A 17048-nucleotide genomic window follows, 5' to 3' on the forward strand; every position below is an offset into this window, starting at 1 on the left:
TATAGTCTTGAAATATGGGCTAGAATCTGCCTGCCAACACATGAGATGCAGGTTCAACCAATCCCTGAGTCAGGGCCCCTGGTGGAGGAAATGGCCGCCCACTGGAGTATTCTTGCCTGGGAAATCCCATGGACAGAGGAGCTTGATGGACTACAGTCCATGGGGTCACTAAGAGTCAGAAACAGGTGAGTGACCAAGCATATACATACAATCATGAAATAATGTGGGAATAAGGTAGCATTTTACATCAGGAACAAAACCAAGCAGGCACTGATATATGCAGATAAGGAATTTCCTTTACAGGTAATCACCAGGACTTCCCTGGTGGCTCCGATGGTAAAGAATCTGCCTGCAATATGGGAGACCTGGGTCCCAGGTTCAATCCCTGGGTTGGGAAGATTCCCTGGAGAGGGGAATGGCAACCCACTCCAGTATGCTTGCCTGGTGAATTCCATGGACAGAGGAGCCAGGTGGGCTATAGCCCATGGACTTGCAAAGAGTCAGACATGACTGAAGCAAGTAACCCTTTCACCTTCAATCCTTTCAGTACTTAAACATGACTCAGGAGCAGCAACCTAGTAAGATGAAGAGGGTCTGGGAACAGAGAACTGGAGACTTGTGTCCTGTATCACACCTGGCTGGAACTCAGAGTGTTGGACTAAACAATACTTGAAGTCCCTTCCAGGCCTATCACCACATCATGTTTGAGACTCTCTTTCTTATTCTTATGTATTTTCAAACATACTAGGATACTTTGAGGGAAAAAGGATGGAATTTAAAGTTGCTCATTTTCTTCGTGGAATTATTTCCCAAAGTCAAAAGACAAAAAGAGGAAAAGAACAGTCACTTGAAGAAGCATCTCTGGGCTGGTCCACAGTGTGCCCCAAACACCCAGACATTCACATACCAGAATTGCCCACGGTGACCACCTCCTCGCGAACCTTCTGCCTCTGCTGGTCTTTTACTGCCTCTACTATGATGTTGTAGGTGGCCCCCCTGGTAAGGCCCGTCAAGGTGGCACTAGCAGAGGTTCCAGGAACTCGGAACTGCAATGATTAGCATATCCAAAGTGGGGGACAAAGTGTTACAGTGAGGAACTGACATGACTTCCTCTGTTCTTTTCTCAATAACTCCTACTGTGTAAACAAGCAAAGGGAGACAAATAAAAATGGAGAGTGCAAAGGTCCCAACTAACCAAGGAGAGAAATGGAATTTAAGTGAGGGGTCGTCTCTACCTGCCAGATTTTCCTGCCCCAAATCTACCCTGCGTGCTCCATAGTTACCAGGAACCCTCACTAATTCTAGAGACAGCCTCCTCTTCGTTCTACTTTAGTTGCAAGTCTGGGCAAGCCCAGTGGCAGCCCTGGCCATCCCCCCTCACATAAAAGGGGGACACTGTGCTCTCTGGGAGACATTCATCCTACCCAAGTGGCATCTGACTCCAACATGGGGTCCTTCAAACACTTTGTCTGAGGGGCAAATCCTCAAACTCCTATTTCTAAGCTCAAAAGTCTTCAGTTTTTAAAATTCTGCCACTTTCTAAAACTAAGAAAACAGTAAAAACTGATATCAGCAAAACAAGAGAAATTTTAGTCAGTGAATCAATCACTTATAGGCACAGCTTCAGCCAAAGTCTTTCTCCTTTGACATATGGTAGAAAATGGGATTTGATTCTTCAAGGACAAACCATAATGACAGCATTTGAGCCCTTCCTAAACAAAAGTCAATTCAGGCAGGATCTCTCTCTCTTCTAAGATCACTTCTTTGTCTATATTACTGTGGAACCTCAAACAATTGAGAGTAACAGAAGTGATTTTGTTCTCTCCACTAAACGAAAGCTAATGACACTCTCTGGTACATCTCTTAAAGTAGAGTCATCTTGAGATTAAAAAAAAAACATCAGGACTTAAAGGGATAACTGTATACATAGAGCTGATTCACTTTGCTGTACAGCAGAAACTAATACAACACTGTATAGCAATTAAACTCCAATCAAAAAAACATCAAGACTTAATCACATTTCTAAGAGGTCCTAGAAGTAGGGTCACTGGACATCAGAGCTGGTCATTTCAGTAGCCTAGCTTACTTTTTCCCCAAGTGTCCCAGAAGTAAAAGGAAACATGAGTTACCTGTAAGGGTTCTTCATCAATGCCAACTGGATGACATGAAATGATATACTCAGAGCTTTCCTGGAATGGGGTCCATGAGATGGTTGTCTGAGAGAGAGCTTCTTGTCCTGTAGAAGCATTTGGATTGAGTCCCACAGCATGAGGGTAGAGATGATGGTCTACGTCTCCCCTGGGGACATGACCAATTTGGATCTCCTCATTTACATTCGGCGGATACGGTCTTGGCCTATGCCTTACGGGGGTGGCCGTTGTGGGCGGTGTGGTTCGCCTAAAACCATGCTCCTCAAAGATCATTTGTTGCCCAAGACTGGGCTGCTGACCAGAAGTGCCGGGAAGCTGAATACCGTTTCCAGTGTCATACCCAGGGTTGGTGATGAAAGGGGTCTTTTGAACTGTGGAGGGAACATCCAAGATCTCTGGTCCATGAAGATTGGGGTGTGGAAGGGTTACCAGCTGGGGGAGCTCATCTAGCCAAGAGAGGTTAGAGCCAAAAAAGCAAAGCGTGTTAAGCTCCCGGAAGTAGCCTCAGGAAGTCATTATCAATTCAGGCAACAACGACTATTTTACAATCTGATCAAAGCTCCTGAAAAATTAGCAGTTCTTAAATCACAAAACACTTTTTTTCCCCAGAAAGAAATCTTTATGATTTTTCTCAAAGTTTTCTTTATAGTTTAGAAGGAAAAAAAGTGTTAGTATGAATTTATCATACAAAGCTTTGAAACGCTAAGCCACATAAAAGCTGCCTCTGCTCGAATTAAGCCTAATGGAACTGAAATATGCAGGCTTTTTTCCCCTCTTTCTCACTTGAGAATCATGTTATAATGACTAGAATCTAGACTAATTATATCAGCATCTGAAGTATGAGAATATCAGAGGTTTGGTGCAGTAGTTTTTCATCGTCTGAAATGTTTAGAATAGGTTAAAACACATAACATAAAATTCATTTAAAAATTCTATCAGCATAAATAAAGCATTTTCTTCAAATTAAACTGAAATTGGATAAAAAGTAAGACATTACTTAGTTCAAGCCTCAGAAATCAAATAGTAAATAAAGACAAATGAGAAAGAGTTTTCTCTTCCCTCCCCACTTTTTATAATAACACTTTTAACTCCAAAAGAATATACAGACGAACAGCAATGATCGAAACTTGGCTTTTACATTCTAATATCTGGTTTGAACTTTCTAAAGATGAATAAAAGGTCTTTATATTGACTGGATAGGAAAAAAATGAAACTGAACTCTGCAGATGGTCAGGTCATTCTCGCTATCAAAAAGCACAACATACATGCTAGGCTGTTAGAGAAAAAAAAGTTCCATGAGAAATACATCAAAACCTGGAGCATTTTTGCACTGCAAGATAAATCGTCTGTAATTAGTTTTGTCATGGCCGGCTCCCCATTACCCAGAAGGTGCTTGTTACCTGTCTTTTTCCTCCCAATCAAAGGCTCACTCTTCTGATTGTTCTTGAGGGCAATGACTTGGATTGTGTACTCTGTTCCTGGTTCCAGACCTGATGGAAGGACAAATCATCACATTACATCTGTGGGCTCAGCTCATCAAATGGGAAGTTGATCTCTGAAGCAAGCATCCTCTCTTCAGCTGGTCGCTGGCCTCTTGAAAGGCAACGGAGACTTTGCTTTGCTTCTGTAAACACTCAAATACTCTGTATACAATGGGCACTTAGCAAATTAATTATCTTCCTATCAAATCTGACACCCGAATAAGCACTTTAACTTCTCTGGGGTATACTTTTTTAACATGTTGTCTCATCTGCTCTTTGAATTCAAGAAAACCTATCAGCATTGTACACTGCCAGTGAAATACACATTTAGGAGCGATCAGTGCAGACTGCATACATGAATCTACTTAGTGCCTAGGCCAGACCACTCTCAGCGGCAGGATCAATGAAAAGTCAGACTACAGAACGTGCTCTGCAAGAAAGAATGATCACTCTTTGTGTGGTCCTGGTAGGACGTATCCAAATCAACACCTTCCATATCTGATTCTGTTTTCCTAACTCCAAAGTTTCTAAAAAACAGTGTCTCCTGGTACCTGTGTGTTCTATAGGATATTTTAAGTCAAGATGATACCCTATACACATATAGTTTTAATTTCTTAGACAAAAATGATACCAGAGGCCTATGATCTCTTATTCCCATCCCAAGCACACTCTCCAGTATGAGAATCAATTTGCCTCGAGACCTATCCTGGGAAACTGGATAATGAAAGCCATGAGAGGTGGCACTCTGGCAAATCTTCCAGCTTATCTTTCTTTAGGTTGCTGAGTAAGAGAACAGTATCAGCATTTGGTAGTTTGCTTTGAAAAATGTCTTTTTCTAGGAAGAACTGATATGTGTTTGGCAAACATACAGCAAATAAAAGGATTCCAGAATATGACAGTACCGAAGTTATTGCATTTTCATGAATTCATGACTTCTGAGATGTATTGTGCTTAACAGCGCCTGTGTAGACAATGCCCTCTGAAGTGATCAGAAATGGGCTTCTTGATCTGATGGTAGAGCACCAAAGACACAGTTGCAGTCTGCTAAGCACTTTGTGTGTCCCAAAGAGTAAAAAGGAAAATGGTAGAATGGATGCAGCAATACCAGTAATAGTAGCTTCTGTGACACCGGGGCGGGGCCGAGGGACCACTTCTCTAGGAGGGGACCCAGGCTTCTCATACTTGATGATGTAACCAGTAATCCTGGCACGGGGTGGCTGCCATGATACCAGCAGGGAGTTGGGTGTGGTGGCCAAGAAACGCAGGTTGGATGGTGCATCAATGGCTAAAAGAAAACAAAATTAGGTCTCTTTAAGAAAATGAACAACCATTTATTCATTCTCCTAGCCTTTAAAAATGGACTTGAAAGGATCTAAGAATTCTATAACCTGTAAAAATGATTCACTGTGATTTTAATACAGAAGTATCAACCTCATTTTTGTTGCTCAGGTCCACATGACTGATCACACATACATATAAAGGGACATTTCTTCAGTAGAAAGTGTAGTTACCAGTGGAGGCATCGATGACCACAGGGGAGCTCCGGGCATTGTCATTCAAGGTGTACAAGTGGATCTTGTAGTCAGTACCAGGTTGTAAACCTGAAATTGGTAAAGAGATGATTTTTATCTGATCTCCATTTACTAGGAAAATTTTCAAACTCATCTGTGATTTTCATGATTCTTCCTATCGTTGCCTATATATACAAACCACTAAAGTGGTTCAAATTGAATAAATTAGAACATGGTATGGGTGCTAACTGTCCATGAGAAATATATCTCAAAAGAAAGGCACTGATGCACACCAAGACACTTCCTAAAATAAATTTTAAAATACAAAAATGCTGTGTTAAAAGTGGCCATTTTGGTGATAAATAGGGGTGAGGACCTATTATCTGTGTTTTAATCTGATGGTCACTGGTTGGTAACTGAGATCAGAACTTTAAATCTCAAAAAGTTCTAAACTGACCCAGATAGTAAACATTCTCTGACAACAACTTCGATCTCTGTGAAATAGTACTGTTTCCTTTTTAAATTTAATTTTGCTTTAAAATCTACATAAATGTTAAGAACTATACATTCTTTCTGAGTTTCTTTTGGATATCAAACATTATGTTTAATTTTTTTTTTTTCCGTAAGAAAGGGTTCATTGGTGAAAGATCAAATTTGTTGAATGGGACTTATGCCATTTCTCTGGCAAACATTAGCAAAACCAGGCATTTGCAGGACAAAATTTTTGATCACAGGATGGAAATAGGTTGTAAACAATAGAGCTGGGTTATCATAAAACACTGAAGATAAATTTAATCAGTGTAAGTGGTAGAAAAACTAATCAGGTAATTTATGTTGTGAATTACAGTTGACAGATGTGGTCAGAAGAGTGGGTTCTCAGACCTGTGATGGTGTAACTTCTGACATCTGGCCTGATGGTTCTCTGAATGGGAGTCTGGCCGTTTGCTGGGATAGCATCAACTTGGAAGCCGGTGATTGTCTCCGTCTTAGTTCTCCAGCTAATGGTGATGGTGGTCTCGGTAGCATCTGTCACCCGGGCCCTTCTTGGAGGGCTGATATCTGCATGGGATGATAGCCACAGATTAGTATTAGTGCCTGCCTGGCTCATATAGTTAAGGTTTTGATATTAAATTATTTTTTCTATACCAAATATATCCATTTTTATATATTACTAATAATGTGTACATTTTCTCCTGTGGCAACCAGAGAGAAAAGCTCCCAGTAATCAGGAAAAAAGAAAATATTCACCTCGTGTATCTTTTTTTTTTTGAGAAATGAAAAGCTTTACAGATATGGCCAGTGTTTTTCAGGGCTGGCTTTAGATATCTATAAATACCTCAGCAAGTGTTAAAATTATTATCACAATATAAAATATATGTAGTAACATAAGGAAGGCATATAAATTATATATGTGTGTATATAATATATATAATAATATATTGCTAGTATTTTGTCATTCTTATAAGGATTCATATATTTTCTCAACAGGTATGATGCCATCCCTGTTTTGTAGATCAGAAAACTCTGACATTTTATTTGATTTCTGAAAGAGAATAACTGTGGGTTATTGATATGGCAGAAAACTAGAATCTGGGCCACCATCGTCTAATACTTACTACACTGTTAAAGATACAAGAGAAGCCAGCATGCCCTCCCCAACCTTCACTCTATGAAAACAAATTCTAACCAGTAGAACATAACCTAAGTGTAAGTCCTAGTTCATTGCACTAATACTATCACACCATGAAGTGATTCTATGTATGTGCCAGCACACCACCTTCTGGAGAGGGCCACAGAAGTAACTCAAAAAGAGAGGCAAGCCAATCAGTTTCCAAACCGGGAATCATTCCATTGTCAACTTGGTGATCTAGAAAAGCATTTGCCATTCTTTAATTTTTGTTTATAAAGAAAGCTAATCAACACTAAAAAGTTTGATTACTCACTCTCCAGAGTTGTAATGACTCCCTGAGCCGGTCTGCTTGTCAAAGTGTCCTTAAGAGCATAGACACTCACTTCATATTTGGTGGCAACCTAGAAAGAAGGGCACAGTAAGCTTCAGCAACGAGCTATTCTGAAGCCTGGGAATTTTCACTCTAGCGTTCAAAAAAAATGCAATGGTTAGAAAAGAAAAAGACAAAGCTAGCGAAAACCACAGAACTGTACACTCTTAGCTTAATTTGCAGATTATCAACAACATATTTAACTACATGAATTTAAAAATGTATTTAGGGTTAAGCTCAAGTAAGCTATAATTTAGATATTTCCACTCAGCTGACACATAATGAGGAAAATGCTATTAGCCTGTTTTCTCTTTTGTGACTTGAAAGGTGCAAATCATGAATTTGTCTGATCATAGAGAGGAAGAGAATAGTCTTATCTCTGAACCCTCTTTCTGTAGTTTCTCCTGAAATTGGCCTTATGTTAAGAAGTACACTAGTTTCCTAGGTACCTGGCTAGCTCTTTGCATGTACCTCTAGAGGTTAAAAAATGACTTCAGGAAGGTGGTATTAGGCTGCATTGGTAAAAATTGGAGAATATTTCTTGCAAGGGTAATAACACTCAGAAAAGCCATAAATAAAATGGATTTATGCATTCAGCCTATGGCTATATAAATTGCTCCCCCCACTACACACACACACAATATTTTAAAATAAACAGAATACATGTAAGAGCTATGCAACATCCAGTGCTCCTCATAAAATCCTGTCCCTATGAGTCATCTGGAAAAGCTTCATTCTACTTGACACAAAATTATGACAAAATTAATCTGACAGCAAAGAACACAGATTTCTTATGACATTTTATTTCCACCACTGTCAATTGTATAAGAGATGACCTACTTCTTTACTCCAGTGAAAAACAGACACTTCTTACCATGAGTCCTGACACAACCACAGATGAGCTATCGGGAGCAAGGTTGATTTCTTTCATCGGTCCGGTCTTCTCCTTCGGGGTCACCCGCACTCGATACCCAGTGAGCTGAACATTGGGTGCCGTCCACTGGGCGGTCAGGCTGGTTGGTGTCACCTGAGTAAACTTCAGGTTGGTCGGTGCAGGAATGGCTGTTGGGATGGTTATCGATTAGAGTTTATCTTACGTAAATGCGGGAAGGGGGGAAATAAAGTGAATTCCAACGAGTACATAGGTTGTGCTTGTTTGGTTTGGTAGGTACCCTAGTCAAGCAAAGATTCAGTATAGAAAAGTACAAAAGGGGATGCAAAATGAAGAAAATGCTTGCTGAAAAATAAAGTGCTTTTTAATCCAGCAATACTCAGGATCACTGAAAACATCTGGGTAAATGCCAACAGTCTAAGAGAATTTAGGTTTTAGTAGTTTGGGTTTTTTTTTTTTTTCTTTCCCTTAATGAATTAAAAAAAAAAGTCACATTGGTTTATTGACCATTAGGATTGATTTTCCATTTCTAAGGGAAGATGAGCAGCAGCCCCTTTCTGACAAAAATTATCTTTGTGCAGAAAACCATTTCACAGAGTATTCCATTCCAAAGATAGAATTATGTTTTTATTCTCTTTATTTGGACCCCATGGAAGATATCACTGCTAAATCTGAAGTATTCTCCGTGGTGCAGCATAGGAAGAAAATTGGCTCACAACAGAAGCAGAAAGGAGAAGCAGATAGCAATAATACAGATTGTCACCTCCAGGTTTTATGCTGTCACAACGGGACATCTTTAGCATTCCACGCTGCTTCAGAGACAAAGCACAAGAAGATAAGGCATGGTGGAAAGCATCTGCCCTACCAACTCTTTCCTATGCATCTGATTCTTAGGCCATCGAGCAAAATTATACACTGAGCGTGTGATCTCTAACCAGAGAAGGAAGGGCTCACCCATGTTTTCTCAGAATCCTGCTACTATGAAATGGCTCAGTTTGAGTTCCTTTCTGAGAGTAGGCTCTAAGATGCCAGATTTCTTTCTTTCATACACAGTGAGCATAACCACAGGGAGACAAGAAATAATCGACAATTTTCATGTTAACTTCAAATGTCTTGCATTATGGCCTTGGTAGTAAGCCAAGCCACTCCAAAATTTCCTATTATTAGAATTTCTCTATGTCACCTACACTTCACTGCTTATTACTGTTCTCCTTTAAAGAGGGGCTTTCCTAATAGAGAGGCTGTCTTTCTGGGTACCCCCTTACATTGGAATCAATAGCCTGATAAAAGTGTAATGCACTCAGCAGGGCATAAAGCCACTGCTCCCACGAGCACCCAGTGGTGCGATGAACGATATACCTGTGGACTGGGTTCCAATCAGGGGCTGGCTCTCCATATCATCGTGCAAGGCAACCACACTGACTGTGTACTCAGAACCCGGCCTGAGGCCTTGCAGCTCTGCAGTCTCCTCTTCACCATCAGGTGCAGGGAATAGCTCATGGATTCCATCCTCAGGGCTCGAGTAGGTCACCCTGTACCTGGAAACTTGCCCCTGTGGGCTTTCCCAAGCAATTTTGATGGAATCGACATCCACATCAGTGAATGCCAGTCCTTTAGGGCGATCAATGTCTGTTAGGCAAATTAATGGTAAGAGGTTATGTGAAAAGCAAGTTGTGAAATAAGCATTTTGATAACATGCAAAGCAGTTCTACAGATACCATTTTTTCTTTGATGAATTAAATTCCAATTAACCCACTATTAAATAGAAAATTACTTGACCCTTGCTTAAGGCTTTTTGGTTCAGAAAATATTTAATGTCGCATCTCTTACTAAAACATGAGTGTACGTGAGATGCGAAGATACCCTGCAAAATGTCCCCAAATGAGGATTTATTTATATACATTTTAGGATATTCTACCAAGATTTGTTTTGGCAATGTGATGTTAGTCTCACAGACCTGGATTTCTTTTATACTTGGAAGTGGTAAAGTTGATTTTAAATGTTAGATTCAGATTGTTATAATCTTTAACTCCCTCCCCCACCCATTGAGTATTTAAATTAAATGTTGGTCCAGCCACACAAATGCTCCAAACATAATAGCTTCATGTGGCAAACTTCAATCAACTTTACCATCCAGCTGTCGAAAAGGAGGCGCAAGCACAACATTTTATAGATTTGCTATAGGCTAATAAGATTTTGCTGAGGCCATTTGAGCAAAAGCAATTCAAAGCATAGCACAGCTAACTATGGTAGTTCCCCAACTTCTTTCCCTGTGTGTTCATCACTGAGAAGGAAAAATGTTTGCAATGGGCTCAGCTCAAGATACAAACTAGGTATCCAGACACCTAAGAACAAAGTGTGACTTTGAACATGGAAAACAGACACTGGTTACGTACTGGTTACCGCTGTCTGAACCAGAGGCTGACTCTCTCCATTTTGATTCTGAGCATAGACACTGACCACATACTCCACTGTGGGCTGCAAGCCTTCAATTGTCATTTCTGTTTGATCTGCAAAGGGAGTGAAAAGCAAATGTAGCTTGTACGTCATCCATTATGACAACCAAGGACTTTCAGAATTCGGTAATAAATGTGTAGTGGCCAGGAATTTTCATATGCGGAATTATCATGAAAATATTAGAGGACTCACACATGGATTTCCTCTTGGACAAACCTGTTCATTGCTAATACAAATTACCATATTGGAGTGAAGTACACCAAAGGATAAACTCTAAAATTGAATATGATGGGGCCAACAATGAATGATGTTGCTCTTGAAAAAATGAAAACTAACTGGACTTTAAGATATCACCTGAGGATCCTCATTTGACAATTGTTTTATATGAAAACAGAAACAAGAGCTAAAAGAATCTTTAAAAGTCAGCTAGGCCCATCTGTCTCTTCTCAATGTGCATGATACACAAAATCACCAAGATGAATCTAGTAATTTAAGATGTGCACACCAAACACTACTACACATATAAAAACAGAAATGCACTCCCCCTAAAACTTCTACTGTATAGGGAGTTGGTAACAACCGTGAGCCCCGAATTCACAAATGAGGAAACTCTGACTATATAGTACTCAGAGCCAGCTGGTCATTTATTTACAAAAACATATCATGTGGTCCTACTCTGTTTATCCTGATGTTGTGAGAGGTTGGCTCTTCTTACCTGGACCTACAGTTTTCGTTTTCGATGGTCCTGGGCCATTTTTAGGAGCAGTGGTCACTCTGTAACCAGTAACAGGGGAACTTGAAGGCAGCCACCTGACACTGATGCTGTTGTCTTGGACATCAGTCACTTGCATCTGGGATGGTTTGTCAATTTCTACAAATAAAAACCAAGAGAAACCAATGAAGCCCCAGCTCCTAGGGACAAGACTAAACTACTCTTTGTCTCCAGTTCTGGTACAGACAGAATAATTTCTTACTACTACTACTACTGACTCTTAGATGTTTATTTTGAAGATGCAGAGAGAACTTTTGAGAGCTGGTGCTTGGATCTTGATAAATTGCCTATTTTCAATATGACTGTTTCACTCACAAAGAAATTATATGTCCTATAGAGGCTCGTCTCCTTATCTTATCAGCTCATCCACTCATTCATTAACAAATATTTACTGCATTCTCTGTGCCTGTCTGTATTACAGGCACATGAAATATAGCAATCAACAAAACAGACAAAAATCCCTGCCCTTGGGGTGCTTCTTATATATCTGGCTCAAAACTCTGTAGCTGTTGCTTCATCTTTTTACAAAAGAAAATCAGTTCCACAACGAGGAAAATACTTTGGGAGAACACTGTAAAAACTTTTTGAGTAAATGAGCCTGGGTCATCTGAGAGGAAGATAAGTACCTGTTCGGTAATTGATGGAAACGGGCTTGCTGCTTGCCGGGCTGTCCCCACGGCCGGTGACAGCATAGACAGTGATGGTGTAGTCCACTCCAGGTTTAAGACCACTGATGGTAGCTGAAGACTTGCTCCCAGGCACGGTGAAGTCCTGGACAGGGCTACTCCCTCCTATGTGAAACGGGGTTAGTTCAAAGTGTGAGGGACTGACAGACACTTGGGGATTGCTGAGTTGCTGAATTAACATACTGAGAGCAGCATGTAAGTTACGCCTTTGCTTATTCACTTTTAAAGAGTGCTATTAACAGATCCTGAACAGAAAAGTATATTTATTTATGTATGTAGTAAGCCTTGAGTGTGTAAAAATTGAGAGAAAAATTGCAGTTAAAATGCTATTTTAACCTTGCAGCTTTAACATGTGGTAGGTTAAAATTAGAAGGAGAAAGAAGGTAAGTCCTCAACTCAAGACTGCCCATATTGGGCTTCCCTGGTGGCTCAGTGGTTAAAAAAAAAAAAAAAAAAAATCTGTCTGCCAAGGCAGGAAACGTGGGTTCGATCCCTGAACCCACATCCCTGGAAAAATCCCACACGCCATGGGCCACATGCCATGCACCACAGCTTCTGAGCCTGTGCTCTAGGGCTTGTGCTCTTCAACAAGAGAAGCCATTGCGATGAGAAGCCCGTGTACCACAACTGGAAAAAGGCCTGTGCAGCAACAAAGGCCCAGCACAGCCACAGTTTCACATGCTGGGGTCCTTTTCCAAAATCTTAATGGAATACATTCATGTTAAATAAAATCTGGAAAATACAGGAAAGTAAAAGGAAGAGAAATACAAATTACTTATCATTTCACCACTGATAATACAGTTGCGAATTTACAATCCTCCTTCCGCAGCTCTACTGTTCCCCTTTGCTGCTGCTGCTGCTAAGTCACTTCAGTCGTGTCCGACTATGTGCGACCCCAGAGACGGCAGCCCACCAGGCTCCCCTGTCCCTGGGATTCTCCAGGCAAGAACACTGGAGTGGGTTGCCATTTCCTTCTCCAATGCATGAAAGTGAAAAGTTTAAAAAGTGAAGTCGCTTATTTCCCCTCTAGTATTATACAAACAATGTTTTATCTTGATTTTGCCAACAGTTTTATAATACATATTTCCTACACACTCTTAAAAAAAAACATCAAGGCTCCACTGAATGGACTTGCCAAAGTTTCTTTAATTAGGCATCCAATACTGGGCTTTAAGGTTACCCATGACAGAAGACTCGATCAGGGTGTGAAGAAGCCCTTCCCTAACGCACCTGTTTCTCCATAGGTGATCCTGTAGTATCTCACTGTGACGGCAGGAGCATCCCAGCTGATCAGCAGGCTAGTGGGGGTTGCAGCAATGACTTCCAGGTCCCTTGGAACATCAGAAACTAGAAATACAAGGGAAAGTTTTCACATCCGTAACTTTCAAAGGATGCCCTGATCCACCTTTTGTTCACTCTGTGGAACACTGTTTTTATGCTTCCTCCATATAATAATGTAAATGCTATACAAAATCAGCAAAATTAAAAGTTATGAACAACGCTAGGTTAGGGGTCAAGGAGACAATTCAAATTGTGGCAAGATGATTATTTCAAGTTTATTGAAGAGTTTTCTGAAAAGTATTTCTTAAGAGTATTCTGAAAAAATTTTGGAACAAAGTAAAAGTTATAAAAATAATATAATGAACACCCATATTTCCTGTCTTTAGGTATTTGCTAATTGGTGATATTTGCCGCATTTCCTTGCCTCTATGCCTTTTTGTTAATCCATGTGAGACTGAAGTACAGAAATGATGATACTTCTTCCCTAAGTACTTAAGCATCTATAGCCTAAGAACAATTTACAATGTTATATTAAAATGATTTTGTTTTTAAGAGAACTTTGAAACAGAACATTTTCAACTTTTCGAATAAAACTTTAGTTCTTAAAAATGCACATACATCTAATTCAAGTAAGAAATTTCTTAGAATAAAGAAGTTATCTCACAACCATAATCTATTTTTTTTACGATATGATGACTCAGACAACACAAAGCTGTGTCACAGAAGCTACTGCCTGCATAGGAAAGTCCTCTGAATTTCTTTGCAGATGGGAAAACAAGTTACCTGTTGATTGCTGGCCAACCAAGGGCTGACTTTCCTCTTTGCTATTAAGAGCGACAATGCTGACCACATATTCTGTGCCTGGGTTCAGGTTGGTGAGGGTGATGGAATTCCGAGAAGGGGGCACTCGATCTTCCCGAGGTCTTCCACCCATGTGTTCAGGATGATGGCGGATCCTGTAGCCAGTGATGGTGGCTCGCGGAGCAATCCAATGGACAGTGAAAGAGTTGGCAGTGATATCAGAAAAGTCAATGCCACTTGGGGAGTCGAGAGCTGTTTTTCCCATTCAGGGGAGGAAGAGATAAAGGGGAAAAAAAGATAGCACCAACTTAGGAACTGAGGAAGAATGTAAGGAAAAGTAATATCCATCCAATGTTTCAACCCTTTTCTACTAACACAATGAATTGTCATGAACCTTAGGTTCACACTGGTTCTAAGGCACAGATATATTTCAAAATAATAAACTGACTCTGCTCAAGCTGTCCAACTCATTTTTTTTTTCTTTTTGTTTTGGCTAAGTAATCCCGGTAATTCTGCATCACATTTGAAGACAGGAGTTTTAGATATTCTGGGAACTACTAGTTTTCAAATGCTTCAGTGTTCCAGAATTCTGTTTCTATCCTCTAAGTGTATCTCTCAAAGTAAGGCAAGACCTGCCCACTCTCAAGGCAAGTGTTTGGCTTTCAAAGAAGCTTTCTGCACTCAAGAGGGAATTGATATGGCAACACGGCGCTAACAATGCCAAACAAAAAATTTTCTAAAACTAAAATAAGACTTCATCCTGGACAAATTACAATTCACCTGATTCCTTATGAATTGAGAATTTAGTGCATTGAAGAAAAATTAACAAAATTTAGAGCTGGTCCCAAATTCAAAGCACTTAACTTCTCTGGGATTTCTAGCAATTTTCATTTTACTTATAACATTTACTTCAATAACATACTCAAATCAAATTGAGATACCACAACTTCTTCTTAGAAGCAAGTGGACTATAAAAAATAAGTAAGTGGTTATATTAAAGTGCACTTTTTTAAAGGGAAAAATTAACAGAAATACTCATATTTAAGAAGGGCAAATATTATGGGATTCTATTCTACTCCCTTTATATAGTAAATGAATATTCCATCAAATAAGAAAAAAAGAAATAGTGGCTTAGTAAGGAGGGAAAATACTTAGATGACAATGACAGTGTTGGGTCAGCCATTAGACAGAGCTGTCTAATAAAAAGGAATTTCACTATGTCTCAATAATGGAAATTACAAAATATTATTCTTGGGAGATAGTTTTAAAAAGACAGACAACAAAGTTTCTGAACTATTTTCAATCTTCCCTGGAGGCAGAGAGTACAGTCTTAGTGATTGGAAGTCAGAGTAACAGTTGAGTAAGGTGTTTTAATTTTTAAAAAAAATCAGTTTTTTTAATTGAAGTATAACTGATTTACAATGTTTTGTTAATCTCTGCTATACAGCAAAGTGATTCAGCTATACATATATATACATTCTATTTTTTAATATTCTTTTCCATTATGGTTTATGATAGGGTATTGAATATAGCTCCCTGTACTATAGAGTAGGACCTGATTGTTTATCCATCCATATGTAATAGGTTGAATCTGCTAATCCCAAAACTCTCAGTCCTTTCCTCCCCAACCCCTTTCTGTTTGGCAACCACAAATCTGTTTTCTATATCTGTAAGTCTGTTTTTGTTTCATAAATATGTTCATTTGTATCATATCTTAAATTCCATATATAAGTGACATGGTATGTGTCTCTTTCTGACTTACTTCACTTACTATGATAATCTCTAGTTACATCCATGTTGCTGGAAATGGCATTATGATTTCATTGCTTTAAAATGACTGAGTAGTATTCCATTGTATATATGTACCACTTCTTCTTTAGCCATTCATCTGCCGATGGTCATTTAGGCTATTTCCATATCTTGGCTATTGTAAACAGTGCTACTATGAACAGAGGGTTGTGTGTGTCCTTTTGAATTATCATTTGGCTGTGTATACGCTCAGGAGTGGGATTACTGGATCATATGGTAACTTAATTTTCAGTTTTCTAAGGAATCGCCTCACTGTTTTCCACAGTGGCTGTACCCATTTACATCCCCATAAGGTGTCTTAATTTTTAAGACTAGTGGTTAAAGATAATGACCGTTCCCCGCAAAAAATGGAGACGTATTTTTAGAAGCAGCACCAAATTCTGCTCTTCAGAATTGGTAGGTGAAAGCCACTCTATAAGCGTGTCACCCACATGACTCACCGGTTTTCTGTCTTCCTCTAAGAGGTATACTCTCATGCTGCTCGTAAACACTGGAGACGCTGACTAAATACTCGGTCCCAGGCAGGAGATCTGAAAAGACAAGTGAGAATTATTTTTATAATGTGCTTGAAAGAATGAAAAACCAAAGCACCCTCGGTACTATTTCACCTAATAAAATATCCAAGAGTCCAGTTCTAGAGCCTATTTACACTGAAGTGAACGTTGCTACCTGGAGAGGGGCTGTCGGCAGTGATGAGGAAGGGCCGCCCTACCCTGTAGCATCTTTAAGCCTTTCCCTCAACTCCACTTCTGCGGGTGTGACTCAGCTGCATCTGAAATAAGCTGGAGCTTCTGCAGCACAGTAATATTTCTGTCATTCACTTAACAGCATGTCTGTTGAGGGCACGTGATCGAGACTACGGCACGGCAGCTATCATTTATACTCCTTGCAGCAACAGAAGGAGGTAGACTGCAACTTTTTAAAACTGGTTGGTTACCAAACAATAAACTGCCAATATTTAAAAGGTCTAATTTGACAGATTCTGACAATCTGTAGACTTCTGAAACCATCACCACATTCCAGACAATGAACATATCCATTACCTCCAAAAGTTTGGTTTAAAATTATCCCCAGCTCACAAATGAGAAAAATAAGGCACAGAGAAGTTATTTTTTCTGATGTATGTGCCCAAGATGACAGAGGAGATGACCCAAGCCAAGACCAATCGTCTTAACAATTAACCTTTACTTGAAAAGAGTCATACTTAT

At 39.6% G+C, this 17048-nt stretch overlaps 1 protein-coding gene across 10 annotated transcripts in view; it reads right to left on the bottom strand.

The window, feature by feature from the left end:
• FN1 (fibronectin 1) overlaps positions 1-17048 on the bottom strand; it is a 69343-nt gene that overhangs the window by 8050 nt on the left and 44245 nt on the right. For 2 of the 10 annotated variants that reach the window (XM_052661225.1, XM_052661212.1), the window contains 15 exons: positions 16281-16370; positions 14014-14283; positions 13180-13296; positions 11890-12054; positions 11207-11362; positions 10431-10544; positions 9394-9663; positions 8017-8204; positions 7086-7173; positions 6025-6201; positions 5143-5232; positions 4737-4916; positions 3551-3640; positions 2130-2596; positions 908-1046 (listed from right to left, as the gene is read on the bottom strand). In XM_052661225.1, coding sequence (XP_052517185.1) covers positions 908-1046; positions 2130-2596; positions 3551-3640; positions 4737-4916; positions 5143-5232; positions 6025-6201; positions 7086-7173; positions 8017-8204; positions 9394-9663; positions 10431-10544; positions 11207-11362; positions 11890-12054; positions 13180-13296; positions 14014-14283; positions 16281-16370 — 2601 coding nt within the window. The remainder of the gene's footprint in view (positions 1-907; positions 1047-2129; positions 2597-3550; positions 3641-4736; positions 4917-5142; positions 5233-6024; positions 6202-7085; positions 7174-8016; positions 8205-9393; positions 9664-10430; positions 10545-11206; positions 11363-11889; positions 12055-13179; positions 13297-14013; positions 14284-16280; positions 16371-17048) is intronic. The other 8 variants (XM_052661243.1, XM_052661241.1, XM_052661240.1 and 5 more) reach the window with 5 other exon arrangements.

Source organism: Budorcas taxicolor, chromosome 2, assembly GCF_023091745.1.
Source record: "Budorcas taxicolor isolate Tak-1 chromosome 2, Takin1.1, whole genome shotgun sequence".
Classification (NCBI taxonomy): Eukaryota; Metazoa; Chordata; class Mammalia; order Artiodactyla; family Bovidae; genus Budorcas; species Budorcas taxicolor.